We start from the raw sequence: 24,782 nt of genomic DNA, 5'->3' as shown, positions 1-24,782 counted from the left end.
CACGCACAGGGAGACAGAGAGAGAGACACAAACACAGAGAGACAGAGAAAGATAGAGAGAGACACGCACAGAGAGACAGAGAGAGAGAGAGAGACACGCACAGGGAGACAGAGAGAGAGAGAGACACGCACAGGGAGACAGAGAGAGAGAGAGAGAGACACGCACAGGGAGACAGAGAGAGATAGAAAGAGACACGCACAGAGAAAGACACGTACAGAGAGAGGGATTAGCTGATTACACGCTCAACTGGCTATTGCTGAGACAGGAACAACGATTCTCATTTAAGAGGCATTAAACAGATAAAGAACATGGCAGCTCTGATCACAACCTGGGTAAGATGATGTCCTCTTGCTCCACCACTTACACTGCGATACCTGCCTTGAAGCTACCCCAAACCCCACCAGCTCTCCCTTTGCTGATATTGTCTATGACTCTGTCAAGCAAACATGACAACAGGAGGAGGCCATTCGGCCCCTCAAGCCTCCTCCACCATTAAATACGATCATGGCTGATCTTCCACCTCAACTTCACTTTCCCACCCGCTCCCCATATCCCCCGATCCCTTCAATGTCGCTCTCTTGAAAACACTCGATGTCCGAGCATCCACAGCTCTCTGGGCTAGAGAATTCCAAGGATTGTCTAAGTGAAGGAAATTCTCCTCATCCGAGTTGGAAATGACTGATCCCCTTATCCCTAACAATTGGGTTGGGCCTGGACAGATATTATGGCAGGTGTGTAACCTGCAGAGTGACAGCTGGAAATGGTCTCCATTGCGAGACCCAGTGTTGTGTCAGTTTGACGTGTACCACATCCCACAACATCCCCACCTCCTTCCTAATATCTCCCACACTCAACATTCAAGGACCACCCCCAGCCCACTCGGACGTGTCCCTCCCCACGCACAGACCTGTGCCCCCAGTCAGTGTTCTGTACCTGTTGGAAGTACGCAGCAAAGCGGTGCAGGTATTGATCATAGGGAAGGAGCGCATGGGTCTCCACGTTATAGAAGTTGGTGTACCAAATCCCGAGCATAGCCAGCAGCACAGGAGCGTTCTGTTCCAATGGAGTGCAGTGGAAGTGACGGTCCTTCAGAAGGAGAGAGCAGAGTGAGCATGCGGTACAGCTTGTACTTACATCACACCTTTCATACAATAACACTTCACAGATTAACAAACAACCCTGTACACTGAGGCACAGGAGGTGGTATTAGGACAGGTGACCGGGGGGGGGGGGGGGGGGGGGGGAGAAGAAGGGGGCGGGGGGAGAAGAAGGGGGGGAAGAAGGGGGGTTTACAGAGATGGGGAGGGTCGGGGTGGGGGGGGGTTTATAGAGACAGGGTGGGTTGGGGTGGGGGGGTTTATAGAGATGGGGAGGGTTGGGTTTATAGAGATGGGGAGGGTTGGGGTGGGGGGTTTATAGAGATGGGGAGGGTTGGGTGGGGGGGTTTATAGAGATGGGGAGGGTTGGGGTGGGGGGTTTACAGAGATGGGGTGGGTTGGGGTGGGGGGTTTACAGAGATGGGGAGGGTTGGGGTGGGGGGTTTATCGAGATGGGGTGAGTTGGGGTGGGGGGTTTATCGAGATGGGGTGAGTTGGGGTGGGGGGGATTATAGAGATGGGGAGGGTTGGGGTGGGGGGGATTATAGAGATGGGGAGGGTTGGGGTGGGGGGGTTTACAGAGATGGAGTGGGGGGTTTATAGAGATGGGGTGAGGGGTTTATAGAGATGGGGTGAGTTGGGGTGGGGGGTTTACCGAGATGGGGAGGGTTGGGGTGGGGGGGTTTACAGAGATGGGGTGGGGGGTTTATAGAGATGGGGAGGGTTGGGTGGGGGGGTTTATAGAGATGGGGAGGGTTGGGGTGGGGGGTTTATAGAGATGGGGAGGGTTGGGGTGGGGGGATTATAGAGATGGGGAGGATTGGGGTGGGGGGGATTATAGAGATGGGGAGGGTTGGGGTGGGGGGTTTATAGAGATGGGGTGGGTTGGGGTGGGGGGTTTATAGAGATGGGGTGAGTTGGGGTGGGGGGGTTTACCGAGATGGGGAGGGTTGGGGTGGGGGGTATTTACAGAGATGGGGAGGGTTGGGGCGGGGGGGGGTGCGGTTTACAGAGATGGGGAGGGTTGGGGCGGGGGGTTTATAGAGATGGGGTGGATTGGGGTGGGGGTGTTTATAGAGATGGGGAGGGTGAATTGGGTCAGAGCTGCCTGTTGGAATTCAGATACCCAGCTGGTGAGCTCAGGGACACAGTTCGATATTGTGCAATTCTTCACACCTTTTTTTAAACCTAATGAATCGCAGACACAGAAAGATCCCAAACTTCATTCTCAGGATGTGGGTGGCACTGGCCGGAAGGTTCACACCCCTGCCTGCCAGACTTTTAAAACAGTGTGTGAGACCCTGGCATCGCCCACCAGGGCAAAAGAGAAGACATGGAAAGGAGATGAGGGGCTTTGTTTGGTGGGGGAGGGGGTATAGAGAATGAAGCTTTGTCTCTCTGTCTGATTGGTTGGCTGGCCTGTGTCACTCACCATCCAATGGGCTCCCTTCAGCAGCTGCTCGAAATTCTCAAATCCTGAAATAGAGAAACAAGAGGTTAGGGTGCGCCTCTGGCCCTGTAACTGGGAGTTAGGGTGCGCCTCTGGCCCTGTAACTGGGAGTTAGGGTGCGCCTCTGGCCCTGTAACTGGGAGTTAGGGTGCGCCTCTGGCCCTGTAACTGGGAGTTAGGGTGCGCCTCTGGCCCTGTAACTGGGAGTTAGGGTGCGCCTCTGGCCCTGTAACTGGGAGTTAGGGTGCGCCTCTGGCCCTGTAACTGGGAGTTAGGGTGCGCCTCTGGCCCTGTAACTGGGAGTTAGGGTGCGCCTCTGGCCCTGTAACTGGGAGTTAGGGTGCGCCCCTGGCCCTGTAACTGGGAGTTAGGGTGCGCCTCTGGCCCTGTAACTGGGAGACATTCCTCAACTCACCATGGGGAAGACAAGAGAAAAATTAATTTCAGTCTAATGTACAAGGCCTTGGCTTCAGCATCAGAGGCACAAATGACACCGTTACTGTAAAGACATTGGCTGTTCCTAACAGATGAGTGATACGTACCCACATGTAGAGCGATGGACAGGCCAATGGCTGACCAGAGGGAGTAACGTCCCCCGACCCACTGTGAACAAGAGAGGGTCAAGGGTTAGAGACTGAGATACCTGCGCATAATGCATTTCCCTAAGCACTCCCTCCCACCTCCCCCTGCTTCCAAACCCCACACCTGCCCCTGCCAGTTTCTATTACCCAACAAACCCCCTGCCCCTTCCCTCTACTGCCCACTTCCCACCCAATCCCTTCCCTCCCACAACAGGCCCACCTCTGCTCATCCCTTCCCCTTCCCCCATCCAGCCCCCTCATCCCCCCTCTCCCACTTCCTGTCCCCTCCCCCACCCCGTCCCACTCCCCCCCCCCACTCGCCTCCCCGTCCTTCTCCCCCACACTCCCCCCCTCCATCTCGCCCCCTTCCTCCTCGCTCCGTCATCCTCCCATCGACTCGAGAATAAGGGAGGCCGCGGCTGAAGGACTGAGGGACTGGAATACAGGATGTGACCCAATCATCTGGACACAGGACAGACGACAAGGGACAGACCCTGCACTGTCACTGACCCCAGATCGGTGACCTTAAATTCATGCACCTTTAAACTTTCAGGAAAGGCCACAGATGTAAATAACCCTCACTCGCTGTAAACTGAGACCATCTGCCAGTGCTCAGCAGCTGCTATCAGTCTCCTTCACCACTGCGAGACAGTCAGGATTCTATCTTTAGCCTCGACACCTATAACATTCATCCTTCCCCAGGCTGGAAGTATTGGCAAGAGGCTGGCAAGTTAATGTCGCAGAAATGGAGTCTGGACAACCACCGGTGGCCTAACTGCAGATTAAGCCACTTTCCTCCTTCCCCGTGTGGTCAGCAGTACTCAACCCCAGGGTGGGAGCTGCAAAATGCAAGTGCTCCGTCCCTATCCCCTTCCCCTCACCTCACCCAACTCAAAGGGAGTTACTCCAGCCACAATTCGGGTAAGTGCCAGTGAGCTGGAAGCAACCAGAGGTCTCGAACAGGGGAACAGCAGGAACAATACTGCGTCTTCCAATTTTCCCTTATATTTTAAACCTTCCTGTTCTTGGATGAGTTATGCTAAATTAATATACAACTTTGGTTAGACCATGTGCGGATACTGTGGATATCTTATAAAACAGAGACTGAAAACACTGGAGAAGGTACAAGGTCATATACCAGAACTGAGAGGTTATAACCATCAGGGACAGATTGAACAGGATGAGGCTCTTTACTCAAGAGAAAGCCGGGAGCTGACCCGACAAGAGGTCTTTCAAATAATGGAAATTTTGTTTGGGTTGACCTGGAGAAGATGGTTCCAGGTGTGGTGGAAGAGACCAGGTCCATGGGTCATAAATAAATAAGAGAGTCACTAATAAATCCAGTCGGGAATTCAGGAGAAACGTCTTTACCCAGAGAGTCGTGAGAATGTGGAACTCGCTAACACAGGGAGTGGTTGAGGTCAATAGTATAGATACAGCTGGATGGAACAGCCGGACATGCTGATAGGGTGAGGTAGATGGGGAGGTGACTCATGTTGAGCATAAACACCAGCAGATGTGTGTTGGTCCAACTGCTGTAAATTCTCAAATTCTATACATGTAAACATGCAGACAGCAGGTTTGACCTGGTTCCCACGTACTTACATCCCAGAATTCAAACATGTTGTTTGGGTCAATTCCGAAAGCTTTCACTTTAACCTGTAGGGAGTCAGAGAGCAAAGGTTCAATTAGAAACAGCCAGCAAGGAGCACGCATGTTAGAGGGAGGGGGAGTGAAGTAGAGAGAGTCCATGTGGTGTAGGTGCACCCACAGTGCTGTTAGGGAGGGAGTTCCAGGATTTTGACCCAGCGACAGTGAAGGAACGGCGATATATTTCCATGTCAGGATGGTGAGTGGCTCAGAAGGGAACTTGCAGGTGGTGGTGTTCCCATCTATTTGCTGCCCTTGTCATGCTAGATGGTAGTGATCGTGGGTTTGGAAGGTGCTGTTTAAGGAGCCTTGGTGAGTTGCTGCAGTGCATCTTGTAGACGGTACACACTGCTGCCACTGTGCGTCGGTGGCGAAGGGAGTGAATGTTGAATGTGATGAATGAGATGCTAATCAAACAGACTGCTTTGCCCTGGCTTAGGATTTGAAGCCTAGACAAAGGACCTCAAACCATGACACCAACGCAAGGCACTTCACTGCAGGAGATCTGGGCCCCATTGTCCCAAGAAAAACATCCATCGGAGGGTCAGCACTGAGGGAGCGCCGCACTGTCAGAGGGTCAGCACTGAGGGAGTGCTGCACTGTCAGAGGGTCAGTACTGAGGGAGTGCTGCACTGTTGGAGTGTCAGTACTGAGGGAGCGCTGCACTGTCGGCGGGTCAGTACTGAGGGAGTGCCGCACTGTCGGTGGGTCAGTACTGAGGGAGTGCTGCACTGTCGGTGGGTCAGTACTGAGGGAGTGCTGCACAGTCGGAGGGTTAACAAATATTTGGTTGAGAAACCGTCAGTTCCTCATGGGCAGGAGTTTGAAATATACTCACCGCATTTGTCGACAGGGCTACAAAGTGTTTGGCAACAGCAGAAGGCTGAGGGAAAGGAAAAAAATATTCAGTCACAACATAGAACCAGCTGTCAATCATTTGAGAAAAGCAAAAATCAAAATTTCTGCTTGGAGTGAGAGCTGACTTGCTGCAGACGAGTTGCCAACTCTCCAGGATTGCCCTGGAGTCTCCAGGGTCCCTCTCGCGAGGATAACTACAGGAAATACCAGGCAGAAAAATCCTAGGGGCCATGAAGCAAACTTACTTTCCTTTGCACAATTTGGTTGATTAGTTATGTAATTATATAAATGTCAATTCTCTATGTTAATATCTTTGCATTCAAACACACACACACACACACACACACACACACACTCACTCACTCTCTGGTGGATACAGACTTGAAATTCTGTAACCTGCAAGGCTACAGCCCAGAAACTGGAAGATGGAATTTAACTGGGCGGTTTCTTTATCATCCAGCACAGGCTCCATGAGCTGATCGGCCTCCTTTCCCTGCTGTAATTTCTATGATTCAATAACCCTGTTTCTCACACCAGCTGTTGGAATAATCACTTCCACCCTGTCTGCAACAAAATGGGTCAAAGCCACCCCAGCTGGGGGTCAGGTCCAAGACGTCCTGATCAGTGTTCATCCCACAGGATCGCAAACCTCCTCAGGAAGGCAAGGAGTCGGCACGGGCTCCGAACCTGACATAAAACCGGATCACGGAGCACCCCCCCACCCAGATGTGAGCCCCAGCCTGGCTTGGACCACGGACCCTCTTTCTCCTTTACCCAGCATCTGGGCTCATGAATCAGGAAGGGCTCTGCGGTCGGGACACCAGAGGCTGCCCGAGGAACCATCTCACAACTCCAGTCAGGGCCTGGGGGGTGATTCGAACGCGAACAGCGAGACCACCCACCTCTACACTCCCTGCTCCACCCCAACTCCCCTAACCAACCCTCTCCACCCCCCAACAACCGCTCACTCAACTCACTTCCTTTGCAGCATGTAGGAACCACTCTTTAGCTGATTCAGCGTTAGTGATCGTCTCTTGGGTGGTGAAGGTCTGGAAAGCAAAGAGAGATGGTTAACAACAACTCAATACTAACCCCACCCCGTCTCCAGTATTCCCTCTCCCCATCCCCAACACCAACTCCCCACTATATCTGGGGCTCCGATTCCTGTGTCGAGGCATCAAAAGAGTGAAAACCTTTGAGCTACAAATGTCAGTTACTGAGAGAGTCAGAAAGACCAACAGACTGACCACGGTGAAGCTCAAACACTTACCTTGGATGCAATGATGAACAGGGTGGTCTCAGGGTTCAGCTCTGCCAGGGTCTTCGCCATGTGGGTACCGTCAATGTTGGACACAAACCAGGCCTTCGGCCCACCCTTGGCATAGGGTTTGAGAGCTTCAGTTACCATCAGTGGACCCTGGGACAAAGCAACAGCACAGTTTTAACAGAGGCCGGTGGGGGGAGGATATGGAGGAGCAGAGTCATAGGTCAAGACGCGAGTGAATCATAAGAACATAAGGAATAGGAACAGTAGTAGTCCATTCGGCCCCTCGAGCCTGCTCCACCATTCAATAAGATCATGGCTGATCTTCTTGTGTTTCAATTTCCACATTCCCGTCTAACCCTGATAACCTTTGATTCCCTTGCCTAACAACAATCTATCTACCTCTGTCTTAAAAATATTCAGTGACCCCGCCTCCAGCACCTTCTGAGGCAGAGAATTCCAAAGTTGCACAATCCTGTGAGAGAAAAAAATTCTCCTCATCTCTGTCCTAAAAGGGTGACCCCTAATTTTCAAACAATGCCCTCTAGTTCTGAACTCACCCACAAGAGGAAACATGCTTTCCATGCCCACCTTGTCAAGGCTATTCAGGGTCTTGAATACTTTAATCAAATCACCCCTCACTCTTCTAAACTCCAGTGGAAACAAGCCCAGTCTGGCCAACCTTTCCTCATAAGACAGCCCACACATTCCAAGTATCAATCTAGTAAACCACCTCTGAACCGCCTCCAACGCATTTACACCCTTCCTTAAATAAGGGGACCAAACCTGCACACGGTATTCAAGATGCAGTCTCACCAATGTCCTGTATAACTGAAGCATAACATCCTTACTTTCATATTTGTATAACAAAGGATAACATTCCATTAGCCTTCTTAATTACTTGCTGTACCTGCATACTAACTTTTAGTGACTCATGTACTAGAACACCTAGATCCCTCTGCACCTCAGAATTCTGGATCCACTCATTCAGTCAAACACCACATTCCTGGAGTCCCTCTAACTTTTAGATTATTTTTACCACAATTTATCAACATAAAAGAGGAAAATGGACTATACACAATAACACTTCAACAAACAGGACTGGATACCAGTACTGCGCTCAAGTTTCACACAGTGACAGACCTGTCCACACAGTGGTCTACCCCAGTGTTAGACAGTGACAGACCCGTCCCGACTAGTACTGTACCCCAGTGTTAGACTGTGACAGACCCGTCCCGACTAGTACTGTACCCCAGTGTTAGACAGTGACAGACCCGTCCCCACCAGTACTGTACCCCAGTGTTAGACAGTGACAGACCTGCCCCCATCAGTACTGTACCCCAGTGATAGACAGTGACAGACCCATCCCCACCAGTACTGTACCCCAGTGTTAGACAGTGACAGACCTGCCTCCAACAGTACTGTACCCCAGTGTTAGACAGTGACAGACCTGCACCCACCAGTACTGTACCCCAGTGTTATACAGTGACATAACTGTAACCACCCTACATCCCAGTGCAGGTCTGTAAACCATTTACTCTGAGCTCAGTACCCCCATGCCCCCCGAGGTTTTCAGCTGCCATCCTGTGTCTCTTATCCCGTATTTGTTGAACTCGGTGAGGAGTTAGTGCCAAGATTTCTGTACCAGGTCCGAGCCTCCAATCCCGATATTGACAACGTCGGTGATGGTCTTTCCAGTGTATCCCTTCCATTCTCCACCGCGAACTCTCTGCAAGAGAATCAGAGTCAGTGAGGTATCTGCCCCGAGGATCAGAGTGTTGCAATCATGCAGTCTTCCTCCCATCTAATCACCAATTACATTTCAGCATTCAACACAGAACCACTATAAAACCGGCCAATCCCAAACCAACTCAGATTTTTCACCTCCCTTGGGTTAATGGACCCCAGTTTTCTTGCTGGATTTTTATTTGCAAAGAATTGGTGTAAACAACAACGTTCATTGAGTCAGTGGGAATCCAGGTACAGACCCTGTCACATGACACTTCCTGGGTTCAACCAGTCACGTCTCATTACCAGGGATGATCAATGTTTGGCTGGTTTTATTTATTCAGATGATTGTGTGTGTCACTGACAAGGCTAACACTTATTGTTCATCCCAATACAACTGAGTGGTTTGTTCAGCCACCTCAGAGTCAACATTGTTACTGTAGGTCCGGATAAAGGCAAAATACTGTGGATGCTGGAAATTTGAAACAAAAACAAAAAAATGCTGGAAAAACTCAGCAGGTCTGGCAGCATCTGTGGAGAGGAAGACAGAGTTAATGTTTCGAGTCCGTATGACTCTTCTTCAGAACTAAAGGGGAGTAGAAATGTGGTGAAATATGTACTGGCTAAGGGAGGTGGGGGGGTGGGACAGGTAAGAATAAAGAATGTGCAACTCGCTCCCGTGGGGAGCGGGGAGAATGTGGGACTCGCTCCCACAGGGAATGACTGTGGTAAATGGATTAGATACATTTAAGGGGAAGCCGGATAACCACAAGGAATTGAAGGATATACTGATCAGGTTAATAAATGAAGGGCAGAAGGAGGGTCGTGTGGAGCATAAACACCACGTGAACCTGTTGAGCTGAATGATCCAGTTCCACGCTGAAAATGTGATGTAACTTGGGCTCCCATGTGTTCATGTGGATTTCCACCTTAAAGCCACAGGCGGTGCAGGGTCACTGCTCCTGGAGCTGCACACTCCCCCACTTCTCACTTACCTGGCAGAAATGCTTCATCTTCTCCAGAACGGCATTCACCTCTGGCATCACATCCTTGCCGTCAACCTGGATGGGTATATTGGAGCAGTTCCTCAGTGCAACATGGAGCACAGCACGATGCTGGGGAGAAGGAATAGGAGCCATTTTACACACAGGTCCACATCACATCCTAACCCATTGTTAGTAGGTTTCCCGTGATTAAGGTCACAACAGAGGATTGTCAGATCTGTAACAATAACCTCCACATGATTCAGGCCCAAGTGGTTTTTAACCAAGAAATGTAATATACATTGACTCAGAGCAGTATTGGTTTTTATACATGGCTCTACAGGATTACATTAATCGGTGGGTAAGGAATACAGCCTGTTTCCTTCACAAAGTCTCTACCAAGCTGATCAGACTTGTAACCCTTGCAGGTCACCGTCAGATAGCACCAAACCGGCTTCTGATGATCTTGACAACACTCTTAACTTTGAGGGCAAAAATCCAACTCTTACACCATTCAGCGACCGACAACAGTGTGTGAAGGTTCGTGTTTGCTGAGGCTCCCACGTTAAGGACTTTACCTCATTGTTAACCTTTCTCCACTTAAGAAATAGGAGCGGGAATAGGCCATTCGGCCCCTCGAGCCTGCTCCGCCATTCAGTAAGATCGTGGCTGATTTTCTACCACGGCTCCACCTACCTGCACCATCTCCTTATCCCTCAATCCCCTTCACGTCCGACAATTTGTCAATCTCTGCCTCAAGTATGCACAGTGACTGAGTATCACAGTGCTCTGGGATAGGGAATTACAAGATTTACAAACCTCTGAGTGAAGATATTTCTAGCTGTTCTTTCTGTTCTAGGAAATTTGTTTTCGATGCTTAAAGCCAAGTGACCAAGTGACCATATGATGCTTTAGCCACTGGGGGCTTCATCTTGGCATAGACTCTCTCCTGACCTGGGTGTTTCTCATTCTCTGGCCTTTGAGTTTCCATGTTGTCTTTGATCATCCATTTCTCATTCCTCCACATTCACTCTGACTAAGATGTTAAAGACCGGGATATTTTGATTATAAAACATTTTAAGATATTCTAACATGCATCGGAATGGGCTCCACCTGTCCACACACTCAATGCCCACCCCCTGCTCCAGCTCCACCCCAATGCAGGTATAGGTGTACCAAGTGCAACAGTCAATCAGCATTTGTTAATACGAAATATAGATCAAAATGCACCTCTGACAGTGCAGCACTCCCTCAGGGAATAAGAGGAGGAGGCCATTCGGCCCCTCGAGCCTGCTCCACCAATCAACCAGATCATGGCTGATCTTCTACCTCACGCCATTTTCCTGCACTATCCCCATATCTCTCGATATCTTTAATATCTAGAAATCTACCGACCTCTGCTTTAAACATTCTCAGCTCTCTAGGTAGAGAATTCCAAAGAGTCACCACCCTCTGAGTGAAGAAACTTCACCTCATCTTAGTCTCAGAATGAGGGACAGGCCATTTAGGACCGAGTCCCCTGGTTCTAGACTGACCACACCAGCCGGAGAGGGTCAGCCTAGATTATGTGCTTAAGTTGCTGGATTGTGGCTTGAACCCACGACCTTCCTACAGCTGCAGAGTGCTGCAACCGAGCCACAGCTCTTGTTGAATGTCACACAACTGCCAGAAACCCAAAGCTTTCCAATCTGTTTCGGGACGGACTCTCCCAGTTTGATGTGCCCACATATACCGCATTTTGTAAATACAATTTCACAAGTTCCGGTTACACCACTTCCTGCTTAGGGCAGCAGACAGCTTTCTGCTGGAACAGGAACCCACTCATGAGGGGGTCTGGGCTGTCTGTGGGGACAGGAATCCACTCACACAGAGGCCCTGGGCTGTTGCAGCAGCAGGGTAATCAGGAAGGAGATTATGCAAAGACAAAACTGCAGCAAAACTAGTCGCACCCGCTGCTGCTAACTTTCTCTCTCCATGTCTCTCGAGGGGGGAACTTTTCACCAATTGAGTAATAGAATAACTCACCCAGAAAAGAGACTGAGGCAGATACTAGAGGCAGTTCAGGGGAAATGGGATTGAAGGATACTGGGAGAAGGGGGTTTTTGGGGTTGAGGCATTTGGGAGAAGGTTGGACTGATGCGGTGAATCTAATAGGATTTTCCTGTCACTAAACATCTTTATAAGTCAAGGTCAGAGTTCACACATTCTTCAGCAACACCTTCCAAAGCCACAACCACTACCATCCAGAAGGACAAAGGCAGCAGACACATGGGAACACCACCACCTGGAAGTTCCCGTCCAAGTCACTCACCATCCTGACTTGGAAATATATCGGCCGTTCCTTCAATGTCACTGGGTCAAAATCCTGGAAATCCTTCCCTAACAGCACTGTGGGTGTACCTACACCACATGGACCGCAGCGGTTCAAGAAGGCAGCTCACCACCACCTTCTCTAGGGCAATTAGGAGTGGGCAATAAATGCTGGCCCAGCCAGCGAAGCCCACATCCTGAATTAAAGCTGCACTAACTCACCGTGATGGAAACAAACATTTTGGACTCACAATGAAATCTGAGGAAGATGGGGCACCTCTTACCTCTGTGAAGTTAATCTTCTCCCCGGTGAACATGCGTTCTCTGGCTTTCTCAATACCCCTGGATTTTGCCTGGGTGAAAACACAGATAGACTTTAAATAATCTTCAGCGAGTCCTGCACCTATCAGAACAGGTTCGAGAGGATCCCAGAGTCGGACAGGTTTAGAACAGACATGAGCAATAGGCACGACAGGTGTAACTTCTCTTTAAACACAGCAAACCCTTTTGCAAAGAATGAATGGGACTGAGCTGCAGTGATTTTTATAAAGATAAATGTGGCAGTCACTCTATACATAGCAAGATCCCATAAACTGCAGTGAGATCAATGGCCAGTTAATTTGTTTTTTTGTAATGTTAGTTTAGGAACGATCGTTGAGCAGGTGGATACGATATAGACCCAAAACTAGACCAATGGGGAGGCGGGACCAGCATCTGACCTTCAATTGCTCCGTGCTGAGTTGGGGGATCAGACCTGTGGCAGTGATACCCTTGCCTCAGTGCCTGAGATTGGGGGCAGGGGCACGAGAAAAGACTGGACTCCCATGAGAGACAGACCATCAGAGTGAAAGCTGTTGGTGAGTGTGTGACTGGGCTGGGGTGTGAATGCACATGTTCAGACAATCGGGATCAAGGCTGGCTCCCATAGTCAAATAGCAGGCATTCATGCTGTGCAAGGTCAGCTGATGGCTCATTCCCCTGACCCCATACAACAGAAACCAGCCAAACAAAATGAAGGTGATCTCGAATTGATCGAATGTGAAGCGTTTTGGGACACGTTAAGGATATGAGCAGCACTGTATTAATATAAATCCTCCCGTTACATTAACCAAGTGCTGTTCTAGAATCATAGGAAATTTACAGCACAGAAAGAGGCCATTCGGCCCATCGTGTCTGCGCCGGCTGAAAAACGAGCCCCCCCCACCACCAGCCTAATCCCACTTTCCAGCATTTGGTCCATAGCTCCTCAGGTTACAGCACTCCAGGCACCTTTTAAATGAGTTGAGGGTTTCTGCCTCTACTACCCTTTCAGGCCGTGAGTCGCAGACACCCACACCCCCACAGCCCTCTGGGTGGAAAGTTTTCTTCATCTCTCCTCTAAACTTTCTACCAATCACTTTAAATCTATGCTCCAAAGACACTGCTCTCTCTGCTAAAGTAAATAGGCCCTTCCCATTCACTCTGCTCTGTGGCAAAATGACACTCACCAGGGCAAACAGCATCTTCATCACATCATGAGTGATGAGATTCTTAGAATAATCCAGCAAGATATCACCATCATCCGTCTTGAGGGTTAAACTGTGGGCAGAGTGGGAGAGGGAGAGTTAGGGCACAGTTTTCCACACTGGGCTGAGAGTTAACCCCCTCCTGTCTCTACAACACCGTCAGACCCAACCCACCCGGGTCACCGCTGCTTGTTCCGTGCAGGATGGCATCTGTACTCACCACCCGACCAGGCTCCGCGTTCCAAATCCTATACCCCCCCACCACTTACCCCTTCCTTAAATCGAGGGATGTGGAGACCAAGTGCAGCCAGCCAGATTCATCTGGGGATCAAATCTAAAGTCCTCTAGTGTGGCTGTCCTCCACATCACAAAGTCATTAGGATAACGTCAGTAACACCCCTCTCAGAAGCACAGGAACAGTCGCTGAGATTGTGTGCTGGCACCAATTAAAATCTCGATTGAAGATGCCAGATTGTTATAAAAACCCAACTGGTTCACTAATCATAGAATAGTACAGCACAGGAGGAGACCATTCAGCCCATCAAGTTTGCTGCAGCTCTTTCAGCTCCAGTTAGTCCTACTCCCCCTACCCTGCTCTTTCCGCATGTCCCTGCAATCTTTTCTCCTTCAAGTGTTTATCCTGTTCCCTTGTGAAACTGTATACACCACCCTATCAGGCACTGCATTCTAAATCCGAACCACTAGCTGCATGTAACAGGTTCTTCCCCATTCTACCTTCAGCTCTTTTGTTAATCACCTTAAATCTACACCTTTTGGTTAATGACCTTTGACTGTTTGGCCTATACATCACTCTAGTCCCACCCTGCACAGTTGACTCTTAATGGCCTCTGGTTAACCAGGGATGGGAAATAAATGAAGCTTCTTCCACATATAAATCTTTAAGATGGAGCAGTTTAAACAGTTGTCAGTTTTTAACATTGGGAAGGAGTTGGGATATTGTCGGAAAGTGCTCAAGGTGGTTGTTAAGTGGGAAGCTTATGGTCCACTTCCACCTGCTGGGAGCTCTGCCTCGATTAGTCTATTCCAAACCATTGTCTATCTGGGGCTTGTATCACTGATCAAAAAGCACTATGCAAGGCCAGGTAGTGTGCCAGGCTCCATCACTCTGCCCTGTGGGCTGCAGCCTGGTGGGCATCTCCCAGTTGGCAAAGTTCCAATATTTCTAATTATATCCGCAGTCCACAAGTAGTTGCCTCAAATCTTGGCAGAGAGCTTGTGACAGATGGGAGTAGCTAGTCCGATAACAGAAACCAGGATCCACCCCAGGTCCCCCTAGTGCTCTGTGTCTCAAAGCTATGTGCGGTTCATTAAATTTCCATGACGGTTAAACTGAGTGTCAAGTGTCAATTTCCTTCCAGTGTTAAGACTGTGGCTTATTTGGTGGTAGCACTCTCACCTGAGTCAGGAGTCCACTCCAGGATTTGAGCACAAAAGCCAAGGCTGAAGCTCCTGTAGAGTCCTGAGAGAGTGCTGCACTGTCAGAAGTCCCATCTTTTGGATGGGGCGTTAAACCAAGGGCCCATTCTGCCCTCTCATATGGATGTAAAAGATCCAATGACACTATTTCAAAGAGTAAAGGAATGTTCCCTGTCCCCACCAGTACAGTACTCCAGTGTTACACAGTGACAGACCCGTCCCCACCAGTACTGTACCCCAGTGTTATATAGTGACTGACCTGGCCCCACCAGTAGTGTACCCCAGTGTTACACAGTGACAGATCCATCCCCACCAGTACTGTACCACAGTGTTGTACAGTGACAGACCTGTCCCCACCAGTACTGTACCCCAGTGTTATACAGTGACAGACCTGTCCCCACCAGTACTGTACCCCAGTGTTATATAGTGACTGACCTGGCCCCACCAGTCTGTACCCCAGTGTTATACAGTGACAGATCCATCCCCACCAATACTGTACCCCAGTGTTGTACAGTGACAGACCTGTCCCCACCAGTACTGTACCCCAGTGTTATACAGTGACAGACCCGTCCCCACCAGTACTGTACCCCAGTGTTATACAGTGACAGACCTGTCCCCACCAGTACTGTACCCCAGTGTTATACAGTGACAGACCTGTCCCCACCAGTACTGTACCCGTGTTATACAGTGACAGAACTGTCCCACCAGTACTGTACCCCAGTGTTATACAGTGACAGACCCATCCCCACCAGTACTGTACCCCAGTGTTATACAGTGACAGACCTGTCCCCACCAGTACTGTACCCCAGTGTCATACAGTGACAGACCTGTCCCCACCAGTACTGTACCCCAGTGTCATACAGTGACAGACCTGTCCCCACCAGTACTGTACCCCAGTGTTAAACAGTGACAGACCTGTCCCTACCAGTCTGTACCCCAGTGTTATACAGTGACAGACCTGTCCCCACCAGTACTGTACCCCAGTGTTATACAGTGACAGACCTGTCCCCACCAGTACTGTACCCCAGTGTTATACAGTGACAGACCTGTCCCCACCAGTACTGTACCCCAGTGTTATACAGTGACAGACCTGTCCCCACCAGTACTGTACCCCAGTGTTATACAGTGACAGACCTGTCCCCACCAGTACTGTACTCCAGTGTTATACAGTGACAGACCCGTCCCCACCAGTACTGTACCCCAGTGTTATACAGTGACTGGCCTGTCCCCACCAGTACTGTACCCCAGTGTTATACAGTGACAGACCCATCCCCACCAGTACTGTACCCCAGTGTTATATAGTGACTGACCTGGCCCCACCACTGTACCCCAGTGTTATACAGTGACAGACCTGTCCCCACCAGTACTGTACCCCAGTGTTATATAGTGACTGACCTGGTCCCACCACTGTACCCCAGTGTTATACAGTGACAGACCTGTCCCCACCAGTACTGTACCCCAGTGTTATACAGTGACAGACCTGGCCCCACCAGTACTGTACCCCAGTGTTATACAGTGACAGACCCGTCCCCACCAATACTGTACCCCAGTGTTGTACAGTGACAGACCTGTCCCCACCAGTACTGTACCCCAGTGTTATACAGTGACAGACCTGTCCCCACCAGTACTGTACCCCAGTGTTATATAGTGACTGACCTGGCCCCACCAGTACTGTACCACAGTGTTATACAGTGACAGACCTGTCCCCACCAGTACTGTACCCCAGTGTTATATAGTGACAGACCTGTCCCCACCAGTACTGTACCCCAGTGTTATACAGTGACAGACCTGTCCCCACCAGTACTGTACCCCAGTGTTATACAGTGACAGACCCATCCCCACCAGTACTGTACCCCAGTGCTATACAGTGACTGACCTGTCCCCACCAGTACAGTACCCCAGAGTTATACAGTGACAGAACTGTCCCACCAGTACTGTACCCCAGTGTTACACAGTGACAGACCCGTCCCCACCAATACTGTACCCCAGTGTTATACAGTGACAGACCTGTCCCCACCAGTACTGTACCCCAGTGTTATACAGTGACAGACATGTCCCCACCAGTACTGTACCCCAGTGTTATACAGTGACAGAACTGTCCTCACCAGTACTGTACCCCAGTGTTATACAGTGACAGACCTGTCCCCACCAGTACTGTACCCCAGTGTTATACAGTGACAGACCTGTCCCTACCAGTCTGTACCCCAGTGTTATACATTGACTGACCTGTACCCACCAGTACTGTACCCCAGTGTTATACAGTGACTGGCCTGTCCCCACCAGTACTGTACCCCAGTGTTATACAGTGACAGACCCATCCCCACCAGTACTGTACCCGTGTTATACAGTGACTGGCCTGTCCCCACCAGTACTGTACCCCAGTGTTATACAGTGACAGACCTGTACCCACCAGTACTGTACCCCAGTGTTATACAGTGACAGACCTGTCCCCACCAGTCTGTACCCCAGTGTTATACAGTGACAGACCTGTACCCACCAGTACTGTACCCCAGTGTTATACAGTGACAGACCCGTCCCCACCAGTACTGTACCCCAGTGTTATACAGAGACAGACCCGTCCCCACCAGTACTGTACCCCAGTGTTATACATTGACTGGCCTTTCCCCACCAGTATTGTACCCCAGTGTTATACAGTGACAGACCTGGCCCCATCAGTACTGTACCCCAGTGTTATACAGTGACAGACCTGGCCCCACCACTGCTGTACCCCAGTGTTATACAGTGACAGACCTGGCCCCACCACTGCTGTACTCCAGTGTTATACAGTGACAGACCTGGCCCCACCACTGCTGTACCCCAGTGTTATACAGTGACAGACCTGGCCCCACCACTGCTGTACCCCAGTGTTATACAGTGACAGACCTGGCCCCACCACTGCTGTACCCCAGTGTTATACAGTGACAGACCTGGCCCCACCACTGCTGTACCCCAGTGTTATACAGTGACAGACCTGGCCCCACCACTGCTGTACCCCAGTGTTATACAGTGACAGACCTGGCCCCACCACTGCTGTACCCCAGTGTTATACAGTGACAGACCCATCCCCACCAGTACTGTACCCCAGTGTTATACAGTGACAGACCTGTCCCCACCAGTACTGTCCCCCAGTGTTATACAGTGACAGACCTGTCCCCACCACTGCTGTACCCCAGTGTTATACAGTGACAGACCCGTCCCCACCAGTACTGTACCCCTGTGTTATACAGTGACAGACCCATCCCCACCAGTACTGTCCCCCAGTGTTATACAGTGACAGACCCATCCCCATCAGTACTATACCCCAGTGTTAAACAGTGACAGACATGGCCCCCCCACTGCTGTACCCCAGTGTTATACAGTGACAGACCCGTCCCCACCACTGCTGTACCCCAGTGTTATACAGTGACAGACCTGGCCAAGGCCGATATTTATCCTCTCAATCACATCGAAATATTATCTGGTTGTTATCACAGTGTGTTTGTGGGAGTTTGCTGTTGGGTTCCTTACATTACAACAGCTTATACACTTTAAAAATACTTAATTGACTGTAAAAGTACTTTATAAAAGGTGCTACAAAAGTTTCTTTGTTTTCCTTACCACCCCTCTCCCCACACACACTCTGGAATTCTGTCCCCAAGTATACATCTTGTATAAAGGGCCTTATAAGGGGCAGGTCACTTAGGACTGAGATAAGGAGAAATTACTTCACTCAAAGGGTTATGAATCTTTGGAATTCCCTATCCCAGAGGGTTGTGTGTGCTCTATCGTTAAATAAATTTAAGACCGGGATAGATTTTTGATCTCTCAGGTGATTAAGGGTTGTGGGGAATGGGTGGGAAAGTGGAGTTGAAGCCTCGATCGCCATGTCTGTATTGATTGGCGCAGCAGGCTCGATGGGTCACACAGTCTACTATTTGTGTTCTCATTATCTTCTCTCAACTCAATAATCTCCCAAAGACCCTTCTGGTAACCAAGCCTTTAGTTTCTCATCCGCTTATCCTGATTTCCCAACACCCATCATTTCCCAGGGTCATGCCAATATGGAGGTTTATAACCAAAGGAATTTGACATTTCAGTGACTGATTCAGAGCAACATTGAAACAGGAAAGATTTTAAAATCAAATTAGCAGTGTTTTGCTTCAGTTGAACAGATGGGCCTGTAAGCCTGTACTCTACAACCGTACCAGTCAGCTGCTGAATTAAATCTGTTCAGAAATTATGGAATAGGGCTAACTTTTTTTTTAAAAGAAAAGGAAATCACTCTCAGTATGTGGCCCTTCCATTGCTCTCCTTGAGAAGATGCTGGTGGGCAGCTTCTTGAACCACTGCAGTCCTCATGACAAAGGTGCTCCCACCATGCTCAATATCCACTTCAGAGGGCAGTTAACAGTCAACCAGATTGGTGTGGGACTGGAGTCACACAATATACCAGATGGGGTTTCCTTCCCCAAAGGATGTTAGTAAGCCTGTTGGGATTTTACGGACAGCTTTTCATGGTCACTTTTATCAATACCTGTTTTTTTAAAACTGAATTCAAATTCTCAAAAAGGGTTTTGTTTTATTCTTTGCTGGGATGTGGACATTGCTGGCTAGGCCAGCATTCGTTGCCCATCCCTAACTGCCTTTGAACTGGTGAGATTTGAACTCACATTCTCTGGATTACTAGCCCAGTAACGCAATCACAAACCATGTCAGGGAGTTACCTGACTGAAGCTCACCCATAAAAACTGTTTAAATATGTTAGCAAGTTCATACCACAATCTACAATACCATATCTAAACCAGGAAGTACCTCAAACTATATACCTATATATTTATTGCACATTAAAAAAAGTGAATGCGTAATCTAGCTTTATCATTCAATATTAAAAATTAGATGTTACTAATTCCCCTTTTCAATGCTTTCATGAATTTAAACAATTACTGAATTATTGAAGCAAATTTTAAATGAGTTCAGACACATGGTAAAGTCCCTCCCCCAAACTCAACAGCACTAGACACTTGTTTCAGGATTTAACACACACATTCCACAAACTCAGGGGCGGGGGTAGGGTGGGGGGTAGTGTGGGGTTGGGGGGTGGCAAATGCACAACTCGGTTAATTTCACTCAGCCTGTCTGTTCCTCTACACACTGACTGTGTTCAGATTAATGTCAGTAAGAAGGGAGCTGGTGAGATTCTGACAGTCATTTGTAGATCTCCAGATTTCTGATTTATTTCTGACAAGTCATGCTTGGTCAAATTGCATCAGATCAGTCACCCGATTGCAGCAATTCCTTTCAATACACTTGAGCAGAGGAATCTCGAGACCGTGGGAATAGAGGGAAGGGAAAGAAAACATTCCAACCAGTTCACCTTCTACCATCCCGGTAGCGACATGATCAATGATGATGGAGTCATTGGCCAATCACACTGATCAATCTCTATCAGTGAGTCCACATCAGACATGAGGTGAGGAAAACCCCCAGTGGGAGAGGGATTAGGGAACCATAAGGCCAAAATAATCTGTTCCTCCCGAGCCAGTTACACTCTCTACAAGTCAGGTCTCAAACTGCTCACGTATTGAAACTCCATGTGGTATTTTCTCAAAGAAATTCATCTAATTTTCGTTTGAATGAATCAATCCCAACTGCTTTCATCCCCCTGTTCCACAGCTGTCCATTCACACACTCAAATAAAATTTTTACAGATCAGTTTTGGATTTTATCCCCTTTAATTGCAGGCCATGTCATCTGGTTCTACTGTTCTGGACAAGGTGAAACAGTTTGTTACAGTTTACATTATTGCATCCATTTGGAATCCTAAAAACCACAATTTATCACCTTTAAACTTTCCCTCATCCACTGAGAAGATACCCAATTTATATAATCGTTTCTCATAATCCAATTCTTTGCTCCCTCAATCATTCTAGTTGCTCTCTTCTGTACATCTCAATGGCTGTAATATCCATCCTCTTTCTGTACCACCAAAGTGCAACTGCAATTATTTGTCAAGTGGCTCAGTATTGACCTTTTAATAAAACCCAACTCAACATTTGATTTGCTTCAGGATTTCCAGTACCTGCAGTGCTTTGCTCTTTTATCTGAGTTGCCTTGCTTGGCCTCCGAGCATTGTTGTGTTGGTTCAATTTATTCACAATCGGGAACATCATTCAAGTTGAAGTGTAGACCAGTTGGCACCACACAAAATCTTGATGCATCTCTGGATCCTGTTAAATCACCACTCTTTAGGGTCACCCTCCCCGTCACTGATTTTTCACTCCTCCTTCCCTGAACACTAACTCCCTTTTGAGCTACAATCAGATGAATGCTTGACGACCTCCTCCTACATGTGTGTTGTGGCAGAGTGACGGCGTGGGGCCAAGCATGGCATTGTTCCATCTGATACCCAAGCCCATCCACCATCCAGAAGGTAAGTGACCAGGAGTGGGAACATGGTTTGCACTTCCAGGCCAGCTCATGGTGACCCAGGCTGGATTTATCACTCCCAAAATTCCACCCCAGCCAGCTTCAGGTGAATAACTCTCACTGACTGTCCATGCAGTTTAGCAGATCACTGAAAATGTGACATGTCCATGGGGGGGGCTGACATGAAGCTCGACTCCCAGGCTGGAATTCTCTACATTTATCCTAAAAGAACTCTTTATTTCAGTTTCATTAGTATTCTAGTTATCCTCTTAAGATCACAAATTGGGCTAATTACAGAAGAACTTTCCCCAGTCAAGTTGGGATTTGCAATTCTCAACAGCTCATTTTTACAATATCAAAAAGAACATATTAATTTAAGTGAACTCATTAAGCGTCCGGTTTTTTGGGGGGGGGGGGGTGGGGGGGTCCCTGTTGCTCGTCCAGAGCCTCGTCAATCAATCCTCAGCCCTTCTCTCGAATAGGATCTCTAAACCCACATCATCCAAATCAGCACATTTCACTATACAATCTTACAGAACTGGGAGGAGGCCGTTCGGCCAATCGTCCGGCTTTGCCAGCCCTTTGAAAAGAGATCATCAGTTAGTTCCATGGCCCCTGTAAAAAGATTGATCAATCACTTCCTGATGCACATGCCCTCCGGAGGTTTGTCAGAACAAGGGGCTCTATCAGTGGGACCAGCCCAGCAGCTACCCCAGAGGAGACTCGGAGTAGGGCTGTTCAGTGAGATGAGCGAGCTGAGTGGGATGTACTCCGACTGGCTTGTACGCGGGGTTTGTGCCCCTCGGCGCTGCAGCAAGACTGGATATCCAGAGGGGAGTGACTAAGCAGAACGTGAATGCAGTTCCGAACTCCCCCGTGCTGGGCGGCACGTAGACACACACACACACACACACACACACAGACACACACACAGGGGTCAGGGTCACTCTCCCTTCTGTGAGGGAACCCCGATGGGGAGGAACAGCTCAGCCTCCCCACGACTGCAGGATTCCTCAACCACCTTCCCCCCCCACCCCACCCCACCCCACCCCGTGTGGACACTGCTGGGCGGGGTAATTAATGATCCCTTGCACCGTCCGACGGAACGCAGCACAGCCACCGCCCCCCACCCCGCACCCTGCTCACTGCGGGGAGCGCCCCGCACTCACCTGAAGTGGCTGAACCGCTCGGGGTCCGCTTCAAACAGCTTCCGCAGCTTGAGGCTGGCACAGTTGTGCTTGTGCCAGTCTGCCAGGGCTTTGAAATGAGCATCGGCGGTGAAAGCGTTGGCCATAGTGGCTGCAGAGGGGAGTCTCCGGATCGGGGAGTCTCGGTGTGTGTTCCTGGGACCCGGGTCCGGGGTGAAACGCGGAGACTGAGCGATCGGATGTGAAACTGCAACAGTGTATCCGCGGATCGGCCAATCAGCGGCGCCCGAGACTCAGGACCCGCCCCCCCATTTCACGACTAGCGGAGTTCTCAGCCAATAGGAGCCAGGAAAAGGCGATGACATCACAATGCCGGGGGCCCGAGATTTTAAGACGGGTTTTTGGTTACAAACGGGATAGATAGAACGGCAATTCAACCGGGGGAGGCGGCGAGCTGAGCGGGAGCCGCTGTGGGCTTGCCCCCCCCCGCTGTAGGCAGCTCACACCCCGGGGGCGGGGGGTTACCTTTAAAGGGGTGGGTCTCTTCTGGCTATTGCAGCCCTCCCTTGTCAAGACTGAAAGGGAAAGAGGAAGACTTGTCTGAAGGTCATAAAGTGAAATCCAAGATGGAGTTTCTGTATGAAGAAAAAGAATTGAGATTTAAAGAGATAACCCCAAACCTCTTTCTGCACTCTGTACAGGCCACCAATCAGTACAGACGTAGATATAGAGGAGGAAATTTGCAGGGAAATTACAGAGAGGGGTTTAAAAATAAGTATAGAATTGTGATATTGGAGGAGTTTAATTACCCAAATCGATACTTTGATAGTAATAGAGTGAAGGGCAGAGAGGGACAAGAGTTTCTGAAACAAAAACAAAAATAGCTGGAAAAACTCAGCAGGTCTGACAGCATCTGTGGAGAGGAAGACAGAGTTAACGTTTCGTGTCCGAATGACTCTTCATCAGAACAGAGTTTCTGAATTGTGTTCAGGAGGATTTTCTTGATCATGTTTTTGACCCAATGAGAAAAGAGGCATTGCTGGACCTGGTCCTGGGGAATGAGGTGGGTCAATTGAATCAAATGCCATTAGAGACGTTTAAGGAACAATGTTGACTTTACTTCCCCCCTCCTCACCGTCCAAGGGCCCAAACACTCCTTTCAAGTGAAGCAGCATTTCACTTGCACTTCCCTGCTCCCAATACGGTTTCCTCTACATTGGAGAGACCAAACACAGACTGGGTGACTGCTTTGCAGAACACCTTCAGTCTGTCCACAAGCATGACCCAGACCTCCCTGTCGCTTGCCATTTCAACACTCCACCCTGCTTTCATGCCCATATGTCCAACCTTGGCCTGCTGCAATGTTCCAGTGAAGCTCAACACAAACTGGAGGAACAGCATCTCATCTTCCGACTAGGCACCTGCTGAGTTTTTCCAACTATTTTTGTTTTAGTTTCAGATTTCCAGCACCCGCAGTATTTTGCTTTTATCTTAATGTTGATTGTATCACGGTTTAGGCTAGCTATGGAAAAGGACAAGGAGCAATCCAGAATAAAAATACTTATTTGGAGGAGGGCCTATGTCAGTGGGGTGATCTGGCCCAGGAATCAAAGATTGGCAGTCAACACTGTAGTGGAACAATTTAAAGAGGAGATGGTTCAGGTACAGTCGAGGTGCATTCACACTAAGGAGGAAAGGTAGGGCAAGCAAAGCCATAGCTCCTTGCATGGTGAAAGACATGGAGAGTAAAATGAAGCAGGAACGGACATATGACAGACATCAGACTGATAACACAAGTGAGAACAAGGCTGAACATAGAAAGTTCAGAAGGGAAATGATAAAAGAAGTGAGAGAGTATGAGTAGCCTCTGGCAGCTAACATAAAGAAATCCAAAAGTCTTCTATAAATAATAAAAGGGTAGTAAAGGAGGAGTGGGGCTGATTAGGGACCAAAAAGAGGATCTACGCAAGGAGGGGGCATCACTGAGGCACTAAATGAATACTTTACATCTGACTTTACCAAGGAAGAAGGTGCTGCCAAAGTCAGATTGAAAGAGGAAGTGGTTGAGATACTGGATGAACTACAGATCCATAAGGAGGATATATTAGAAAGGCTAGCTGTACTTCAAGTTGATAAGTCACCAGGACAGGATGCGATGTATCCAAGAATACTGAGGGAAGTAAAGGTGGAAAATGCAGAAGCACTGACTGACCATAATCTTCCCATCCTCCTTAGATACAGGGATGGTGGCAGAGGACTGGAGAATTGCAAATGTTACATTCTTGTTCAGAAAAAGGTGTACGTATAAAAAGGTATAAAAGGTGTCTGTATAAAAAGGTGTACGTATAAGCCCAGCAATACAGGGC

General features: G+C 49.0%; 1 protein-coding gene across 1 annotated transcript in view; it reads right to left on the bottom strand.

Annotated features, from left to right (window-relative positions):
- gpib (glucose-6-phosphate isomerase b) overlaps positions 1–22,670 on the bottom strand; it is a 46,378-nt gene extending 23,708 nt beyond the window's left edge. Inside the window, exons 1-12 of the mRNA XM_041191764.1 lie at positions 22,438–22,670; positions 13,409–13,499; positions 12,206–12,274; positions 9,624–9,743; positions 8,546–8,629; positions 6,907–7,053; positions 6,614–6,685; positions 5,617–5,661; positions 4,734–4,787; positions 3,090–3,150; positions 2,530–2,573; positions 934–1,086 (exon numbers count right to left, since the gene is read on the bottom strand). Coding sequence (XP_041047698.1) covers positions 934–1,086; positions 2,530–2,573; positions 3,090–3,150; positions 4,734–4,787; positions 5,617–5,661; positions 6,614–6,685; positions 6,907–7,053; positions 8,546–8,629; positions 9,624–9,743; positions 12,206–12,274; positions 13,409–13,499; positions 22,438–22,562 — 1,065 coding nt within the window. The 5' untranslated portion in view covers positions 22,563–22,670. The remainder of the gene's footprint in view (positions 1–933; positions 1,087–2,529; positions 2,574–3,089; positions 3,151–4,733; positions 4,788–5,616; positions 5,662–6,613; positions 6,686–6,906; positions 7,054–8,545; positions 8,630–9,623; positions 9,744–12,205; positions 12,275–13,408; positions 13,500–22,437) is intronic.
- Positions 22,671–24,782: the final 2,112 nt, after the last annotated feature.

This window comes from Carcharodon carcharias, chromosome 7 (assembly GCF_017639515.1).
Source record: "Carcharodon carcharias isolate sCarCar2 chromosome 7, sCarCar2.pri, whole genome shotgun sequence".
Classification (NCBI taxonomy): Eukaryota; Metazoa; Chordata; class Chondrichthyes; order Lamniformes; family Lamnidae; genus Carcharodon; species Carcharodon carcharias.
Note: the sequence above shows the minus strand (reverse complement) of the source record. Positions and strands in the feature narration are given on the sequence as shown.